Source organism: Coregonus clupeaformis, chromosome 3 (genome assembly GCF_020615455.1).
Source record: "Coregonus clupeaformis isolate EN_2021a chromosome 3, ASM2061545v1, whole genome shotgun sequence".
Classification (NCBI taxonomy): domain Eukaryota; kingdom Metazoa; phylum Chordata; class Actinopteri; order Salmoniformes; family Salmonidae; genus Coregonus; species Coregonus clupeaformis.
This window is the reverse complement of record NC_059194.1, coordinates 22,909,252-22,918,227: the sequence shown is the minus strand read 5'-3', so window position 1 is coordinate 22,918,227 and position 8,976 is coordinate 22,909,252. Positions and strand designations below refer to the sequence as shown.

Below are 8,976 nucleotides of genomic sequence, written 5' to 3'. Positions count from 1 at the left end.
AACATTCTGCTTTGAAGAAAAAAGAAAGAGAGAGAGAGAGAGAGAGAGAGAGAGAGAGAGAGAGAGAGAGAGAGAGAGAGAGAGAGAGAGAGAGAGAGAGAGAGAGAGAGAGAGAGAGAGAGGAAAGAGAGACTGAATATATTCACACCTTCTGACTCACTGGTCGCTGCAGTTTATTAACACTATATTGAGAGACAGAAAAACAGAGAGAGAGGTGTTAAGACAAACAGGACAGACAGAAGTAGACACTGACTTAATAGAAAGAGAGAAAGAGTGAGAGAGAAAGAGAGAGAGACAGAGCAGGACACAGTGACCACAGCGAACCCAGAGGGCTATAGGTACCACACAAGGTAAGGGCTGCACCTCTCCTACCACGCAACTCACACTCTTCTATCAACATCAAAGATTCACTGCATGTGTACGTGGAAGTGTTGGTCTCTTGGACTCCATGTATGTTGAAAGATTGTTGGTTGGTGTATGTGTACTGTATTGATTGTTACTATTTCTGTTAACTCTTATGTCTGAATGACTGCATTTACTTTGAGATTAAATAGCCAATTGGGGTCATTCGGTAAGAATTCAATTTAATTTGAGTAGAGTCCCGACTATGCAGATCTGTTTGCTAGGGCTTGACTTGAGACTATATGAGTGAGTGTGTGTGTGTGTGTGTGTGTGTGTGTGTGTCTGTCTGTCTATGTGTGTATTTGCACACATGTATACATGTGTGTACTTATGCATGTTTGTGTGTGTATATATCTGTGTAACATGGTTTCCAGAGCAGCTGTAGGACTGTGCCGATGTCACTAGCTCTATTTCTGGAGGTTGTTCTAAAGGTCAGATAAAGTGGCTTGGAATCTTCGCAAGGCAGGAGGCACTCACTAACCACACACCAGAGAGCACTGACAGAGAGATATAGACAGAGAGATATAGACAGAGAGGTAGAGAGAGAGAGAGAGAGAGAGAGAGAGAGAGAGAGAGAGAGAGAGAGAGAGAGAGAGAGAGAGAGAGAGAGAGAGAGAGAGAGAGAGAGAGAGAGAGAGAGAGAGAGAGAGAGAGAGAGAGAGAGAGAGAGAAAGAAAGAAAGAAAGAAAGAAAGAGAGGGAGAGAGAGAGCAATAGAGAGAATGAGAGAGCAAGTGAGGTTTCTTCCTAGAACAGAACTTTGAGGCTACACTGATTGATGGAAGGGACATTGAATGAACATAGATATTGAATGATCAGGAGCAATCCAATAACCTTGGAAAGGAAGAGTCTGATTTGACTTAATGTTTCAGAAGAAGTTGGACAAACAGACAAAGGAAGTCCACCAAACCATGGACGATGTATCACTCCACCAGGAGGATTCTGGGAACGATGCAACAGCCAACCAGATGGAGGACAACAACAACAATCAGGTGTGAGTGTGTTGATGAAGGAAACACACCCATAAACAGATACAGACAACCCCAAGACAATATGCATAGAGACAATCCTGAAACATCTACAGAAAAAAAATGCACACATTTTCAAGAAGAAAAAAACACATACAACATGAGCCATGTAGCTTTACAATGAGGTGGCAGAGTTGTTAGATGTATTTGTGGTGTGGTCCGATTTAGTATTTGGAGCGAAGATAGTGGGAGGGGTTGGTGGTGGTCATGGCTGGGCTACACCTGTTCCTGTGCCAAATTCTGACACAGGAATGTTGCTGCCTTTCTCTCTCTCTCTCTCTCAACACACCACACACACACACACAAACATGTGTGTCTATCCTATTTCCACTGATGAGTCACTACCCTGAGTCATGATCAGGAGTGACACCTGGGACAGTTCCTCAAGTGCACTTACATAACATAATTCCAACATACTGTATTATCTGCGATGTTATATATCTTAAAATTAGGTTGAATATTTGCATAACATAAAAACAACATAAACATGTAATATGTTTGAGTTGTAATTTATTAAAGCCATGAAACATTATGATAAGCGTGTGTGTGATATTACAGCAATAAACAACTCTGTACAGCCGGAGGCATGTGTTCTGAGCACCTAAGTAACAATGTGGATTCCCTGGAGTGAAGCAGACTAATTTCATATTTTAGTACTTAACTATGTACCATAGTCTCTCCCCTCAACAACTGATTTAAAATCAGGTCTCTGACAACAGTTCTGTCCTATAACCCTAACCAAACTACCTCAAGTGCTCATAATCGCCAATTGTAATCATATCTGGTTTGTCTCTCAGACAGAGAGAGAAGCTCCAGTGCAGGAGTGTGACCCCCCTAAGAGAGAGCACCTGGCGGGAGACACAGTGGAAGGTCATGGGGTCAAGTCAGGGTCTAATAGGGAGAAAGCTCCAGAACAGGCAGCAGGGGCTAGCATTGGAAACATAGAGGAGTCTCAGCCAGTAACCGACACCAATAAGGGTAATGGTGAAGAAGCTTGTAAGGGTGAGGAGGGGCCGTGTTATGGTGCAGACACCGGAGAAGCAGAAGATCCCAAAGTGGTGAACGGAGAGAAGAAGGGGGGGAGAGAGAAGGAGGAGGACAAGAATAGACAGGGGCAAGAGGTGGTCAAGAATGGAGAGATTGAGAAAAAGAAGGAGCTGAAAGAGGACAAAGAGAAGGGGGGAGAAAATAATGCCAGGAAAGAGGGGAAGGGAGGAAAGATAGAAGAGGGGAAAACAGAAAAGAGAAAAGGAGATGAAGAGAAGGGGAAAGACAGAAAAATAAAGGCAGGGAAGGGAGAGGGAGGGAAGGGAGAGGGAGAGGGAGAGGGAGAGGGAGAGGGAGGGAAGGGAGAGGGAGAGGGAGAGGGAGAGAAGGGAAAGGGAGGGAAGGGAGAGGGAGAGGGAGGGAAGGGAGAGAAGGCACCAGAGAACAAGAGCAAACCAGTAAAAGAAAAGGAAGGGGCAGGAGGAGGAAAGGTTAAAGAGAAAAGCAAGGAGGTGGAGAAGCAAGCGAAGACCAAAAGAAAGAGTGGCTTGAATCCCACCGCCTCTACCCCATCCTCTGCAGCCCCCTCTGTGGTCCGACCCCGGAACTCTGCCCGCTCTGCCAGGGCGTCCACTAAAAATGACATCATAGCAAAGTTCCAGCAAAATGCACCTGAGTAAGTTCTGACATGTGTAATATGACACAATGTGTATAATTAAATATATAACATTTATTAATATAACAACATTTTAATGGGAAGAATTGTATTTGTCTTTTGACTTATTTTCAGGACACCGGTTGTCCGCAACTTCAAACTTCAGAGATCATCTATGGCTGTGGCAAACGGGGCATCAATCAAACAGAAAGTGCTTTCATGGTGTGCCAACAAAACACGCAACTATGAGGTGAGGAGATGTTCATGGTCATGTGCACAAGAGACATAAGAACTGACATCTGGGGAACCATAACCCTGCCTGCCACCCTCTCTTTCCCAGGGCGTTTCCATAGAGAACTTCTCATCTTCATGGTGTGATGGGCTGGCGTTCTGTGCACTCATCCATCGCTTCTTCCCAGACGCTTTTGACTTCTCAGCCCTGAACGCATCTGAGAGAGAGAAGAACTTCACCCTGGCCTTCAACACAGCAGAGTACGAAGCTGTGTGTGTGTGTTTATGTCTGAGTGTGTGTTGAAAAGTAATTCTCTCTCTCTCATTTAAGGGGTTTATTGGCATGGGAAACGTATGTTAACATTGCCAAAGCAAGTGAAGTAGATAGTAAACAAAAGTGAAATAAACAATAAATATTAACAGTAAACATTACACTCAGATGATGTATATATACAGTGTTGTAACACTGTGCAAATAGTTAAAGTACAAATGGGAAAATAAATAAACATAAATATGGGTTGTATTTACAATGGTGTTTGTTCTTCACTGGTTGCCCTTTTCTTGTGGCAACAGGTCACACATCTTGCTGCTGTGATGGCACACTGTGGTATTTCACCCAGTAGATAAGGGAGTTTATCAAAATTGGGTTTGTTTTCAAATTCTTTGTGGATCTGTGTAATCTGAGGGACATATGTGTCTCTAATATGGTCATACATTTGGCAGGAGGTTAGGAAGTGCAGCTCAGTTTCCACCTCATTTTGTGGGCAGTGTGCACATAGCCTGTCTTCTCTTGAGAGCCAGGTCTGCCTATGGCGGCCTTTCTCAATAGCAAGGCTATGCTCACTGAGACTGTACATAGACAAAGCTTTCCTTAAGTTTGGGTCAGTCACAGTGGTCAGATATTCTGCCACTGTGTACGCTCTGTTTAGGGCCAAATAACATTCTAGTTTGCTCTGTTTTTTTGTCAATTCTTTCCAATGTGTCAAGTAGTTCTCTTTTTGTTTTCTCATGATTTGGTTGGGTCTAATTGTGTTGTTGTCCTGGGGCTCTGTGGGGTCTGTTTGTGTTTGTGAACAGAGCCCCAGGACCAGCTTGCTTAGGGGACTCTTCTCCAAGATCCAGGTGATGGCTTTGATATGGAAGGTTTTGGAATCACTTCCTTTTAAGTGGTTATAGAATTTAACGGCTCTTTTCTGGATTTTGATCATTAGCAGGTATCGGCCTAATTCTTCTCTGCATGCATTATTTGGTATTTTTCGTTGTACACGGAGGATATGTTTGCAGAATTCTGCATGCAGAGTCTCAATTTGGTGTTTGTCCCATTTTGTGAGTTCTTGGTTGGTGAGCGGACCCCAGACCTCACAACCATAAAGGGCAATGGGTGCTATAACTGATTCAAGTATTTTTAGCCAGATCCTAATTGGTATGTCGAATTTTATGTTCCTTTTGATGGCATAGAAGGCCCTTCTTGCCTTGTCTCTCAGATCGTTCACAGCTTTGTAGAAGTTACCTGTGGCGCTGATGTTTAGGCCGAGGTATGTATAGTTTTTTGTGGGCTCTAGGGCAATGGTGTCTAGATGGAATTTGTATTTGTGGTCCTGGCAACTGGCCTTTTTTTGGAACACCATTATTTTTGTCTTACTGAAATTTAGTGTCAGGGCCCAGGTCTGACAGAATCTGTGCAGAAGATCTAGGGGCTGCTGTAGGCCCTCCTTGGTTGGTAACAGAAGCACCAGATCATCAGCAAACAGTAGACATTTGACTTCAGATTCTAGTAGGGTGAGGCTGGGTGCTGCAGACTGTTCTAGTGCCCTCGCCAATTTGTTGATATGTATGTTGAAGAGGGTGGGGCTTAAACTGCATCCCTGTCTCACCCCACAGCCCTATGGAAAGAAATGTGGGTGTTTTTTGCCAATTTTAACCGCACACTTGGTGTTTGTGTACATGGATTTTATAATGTTGTATGTTTTCCCCCCAACCCCACTTTCCATCAATTTGTATAGCAGACCCTCATGCCAAATTGAGTCAAAAGCCTTTTTGAAATCAACAAAGCATGAGAAGACTTTGCCTTTGTTTTGTTTTGTTTGTTTGTCAATTAGAGTGTGCAGGGTGAGTACGTGGTCTGTCATACGGTAATTAGGCAAAAAGCCAATTTGACATTTGCTCAGTACATTGTTTTCACTGAGGAAATGAACTAGTCTGCTGTCTAATGATAATGCAGTGGATTTTCCCAAGGTTGCTGTTGACGCATATCCCACGGTAGTTATTGGGGTCAAATTTGTCTCCACTTTTGTGGATTGGGGTGATCAGTCCTTGGTTCCAAATATTGGGGAAGACACCAGAGTTAAGGATGATGTTAAAGAGTTTAAGTATAGCCAATTGGAATTTGTGGTCTGTATATTTTATCATTTATGCTGTTCCTTCTTTTTCCATAGTTTATTTCTGTATTGTTTTAGTGATTCACCATAGTGAAGGCGTAGGCTCAGGTTTTCTGGGTCTCTATGTTTTTGGTTGGATAGGTTTCTCAATTTCTTTCTTAGGTTTTTGCATTCTTCATCAAACCATTTGTCATTGTTGTTACTTTTCTTTGGTTTTCTGTTAGATATTTTTAGATTTGATAGGGAAGCTGAGAGGTCAAATATACTGTTTAGGTTTTCTACTGCCAAGTTTACACTTTCACTATTACAGTGGAACGTTTTGTGCAGGAAGTTGTCTAAAAGGGATTGAATTTGTTGTTGCCTAATAGTTTTTTGGTAGGTTTCGACAATACTTTCCTTCCATCTATAGAATTTCTTAATATTATTCAGTTCCTTTGGCTTTGATGCCTCATGATTGAGTATTGCTCTGTTCAAGTAGACTGATTTTGCTGTGGTCTGATAGGGGTGTCAGTGGGCTGACTGTGAACGCTCTGAGAGACTCTGGGTTGAGGTCAGTGATAAAGTAGTCTACAGTACTACTGCCAAGAGATGAGCTATAGGTGTACCTACCATAGGAGTCCCCTCGAAGCCTACCATTGCCTATGTACATACCCAGCGTGCAACAGAGCTGCAGGAGTTGTGACCCATTTTGTTGGTTATGTTGTTGTGGTTGTGCCTAGGGGGGCATATGGGGGAGGGAATGCTGTCACCTCCAGGTAGATGTTTGTCCCCCTGTGTGCTGAGGGTGTCAGGTTCTTGTCCAATTCAATTTAGGTCGCCACAGACTAGTACATGTCCCTGGGTCTGGAAATGATTGATTTCCCCCTCCAGGATGGAGAAGCTGTCTTCTAGCACACAGGAGGACATTTTTCTCTGTTGAGATAATTTCCTTTTGAATTTCTAGCCAAATGTTCCTCTTTTGATTAATTTAATAGAGTGAATTAGGTCTGCTCTATACCAAATTAGCATACCCCCTGAGTCCCTTCCCTGTTTCACACCTGGTAGTTTGGTGGATGGGACTACTAGCTCTCTGTAACCTAGAGGGCAACCAGTGGGTCCGTCTCCTCTATACCATGTTTCTCCCTCTCTCTCTCTCAGGACCATGGCTGACTGCTACCCCCTGTTGGAGGTTGGTGATATGATCCTGATGGGGAACAGACCGGATCCTATGTGTGTGTTCACCTACGTCCAGGCCCTCTGTCATCACCTCTCCAAAATAGAGAAAGAGAAGAAGGACAAGGAAGAAGAGGAGAAGAAGGACACATCAGAGGAAAATAAGAGTGAAAGGATGACAGACGGAGAGGTAGAAACCATTACAGAGAAAAAAGAGGAGGAGAGCGAGGGGGGGGAGAACAAAGGGAAAGATGGTAAAGAGAAAGAAAGCAAGGAGAGCTCAGCGGTGGAGGGAGATAAAGAGAAATAGAGAGAGGAAAGAGAAGTTGTAGTGTTAGTTGAAGCACAGGCTTAAGCTAATACTAAAGATAAATTGAAAAGACCAAAGGAGAGAGATTCAGAAAGACTTTTCAAATAAGCTACATCATGAAGTAGAGTCTTACAGTGTTCAACACGAGTGTGTGTGTAGCATATATGAGCATCATTTTTTAAAGAGTGACACATTACTACTGTGTATTCAAAAGCTGGCTTACTGAAGGTTTGGAATTATGCTCAGATTCCAACAATGTGTGTAAATTCTAACCTGTTGTGATATTTTAAACATTATTTAACATGCTGTGTTTTTTTCCCAATTTCATTATCATGTGTGTTGTGGATGTTTGTGCGCAGGAACATTAAACGTCAATGTGTATTATTATGTATTCTTTTGATTTATTCATCAGACAGACCACCCATGTATCTTCTTATTATGGATAAAGTTATTCATGGCCCTTGGGTTCATGGTGATCTATCTTGAATAGAAAAACTAATGATTTATGACAATGATGATGGGTGATTCCTCAGAAAAGTAGAACCCAAAAAAATACATTTACATTTTAGTCATTTAGCAGACGCTCTTATCCAGAGCGACTTACAGTTAGTGAGTGCATACATCATTTTTTATTTATATTTTTCATTCCCTGTGGGAATCGAACCCACAACCCTGGCGTTGCAAACGCCATGCTCTACCAACTGAGCTACATCCCTGGCGGCCATTCCCTTCCCTACCCCGGACGATGCTGGGCCAATTGTGCGCCGCCCCATGAGTCTCCCGGTCATGGCCAGCTACGACAGAGCCTGGATTCGAACCATGATTTTTTGGATTTTCATTCAATTTTATCCATAAAAGGGTCCTTTGGAGGAAGGGTTATTGACCTCTATTTTACATTTGTATCTTAGAGCATAATTGAGAAATAATTGATTGAAGTTGAAACATTGGTGACATTTTGGCATTACCCAGGCATCCTTTAAAGTGGAATTAGCAGTTGAAACAATAACCAAGCGAATTCCCTGCCCCTGTTTCCATAAAAAGCTGAGGGATGGAGCTGGAGAAATGTAACCACTTTCAAATTCATAGACAGAGCTATGGATGCAAGGACTGACCATCCGGTATTTTAAAATGATAGTTTTAACCATGTTTTGAGGCTATATAGTGTTTGTTTACATTTACTTTATTTACAAACATTTGTGAAAAACAAGAAAAGATTGTTGGCTGCTATGAAAATGAACTGTGTGTGCGGGTGATCAGGGGTGTATTCATTTAGCTGATTCTGTTGCAAAATGTTTCTTAAACAGAAGCAAATCGAACGAAACGGGGTCCACCATGGCCACATTTTCTCAGCGCAAAGGCCTGAAGCCGGACCCAGAGAAAGTAAGAGCGATCCTCGACATGCCAAACCCGACTGATGCAAAAGCAGTGCAGTGTCTCCTCAGCTTTGCAAACTATCTCACAAAGTTCCACACCTGTCAGCAGTCTGTGAGCCTCTGTGATGGCTGCGGGACAAAGAGACAGCATGGCATTGGCTACCCAAACACGAAGCCTCGGTGCAGAAGATGAAATCCCTTCCCTCATCCATGCCAGTGTTGCACTAATACAACGTTATGAAGCCTGTCACAATCCAGAGCGACTCCAGCCAAAGTGGACTTGGATGCTGCCTCATGCAGGAAGGCCAGCCCATCGCTGGTTGAAGAACCACTTTGCCTCGAGAGATCTCACCCCCACCGAACAAAACTATACGCAAATTGAAAAAGAGTGCCTCAGCATCATCTTCTCCTGCCAGCGCTTCCATCCCTACTTGAGCTGATCACCACTGAAACTGATCACA

General features: G+C 43.1%; 1 protein-coding gene across 1 annotated transcript; it reads left to right on the top strand.

Annotated features, from left to right (window-relative positions):
* The first annotated feature begins 1,312 nt into the window (after window positions 1-1,312).
* Window positions 1,313-7,526, top strand: LOC121538249 (smoothelin). The gene is made up of 6 exons (XM_041846103.1): window positions 1,313-1,393; window positions 2,227-2,407; window positions 2,807-3,092; window positions 3,207-3,321; window positions 3,412-3,563; window positions 6,818-7,526. Exons 1-6 carry the CDS (start codon window positions 1,313-1,315, stop codon window positions 7,140-7,142), a joined length of 1,140 nt encoding a protein of 379 aa, XP_041702037.1. The 3' UTR covers window positions 7,143-7,526.
* Window positions 7,527-8,976: the final 1,450 nt, after the last annotated feature.

Coding starts and splice junctions, on each gene's coding strand:
- LOC121538249 (XM_041846103.1), top strand. CDS start 1,313: ATGGACGATGTATCACTCCACCAGGAGGATTCTGGGAACGATGCAACA. Junction 2,408..2,806: donor AGTAACCGACACCAATAAGG/GTAATGGTGAAG, acceptor AGGGAGAGAAGG/GAAAGGGAGGGAAGGGAGAG. Junction 3,322..3,411: donor ACAAAACACGCAACTATGAG/GTGAGGAGATGT, acceptor TCTCTTTCCCAG/GGCGTTTCCATAGAGAACTT.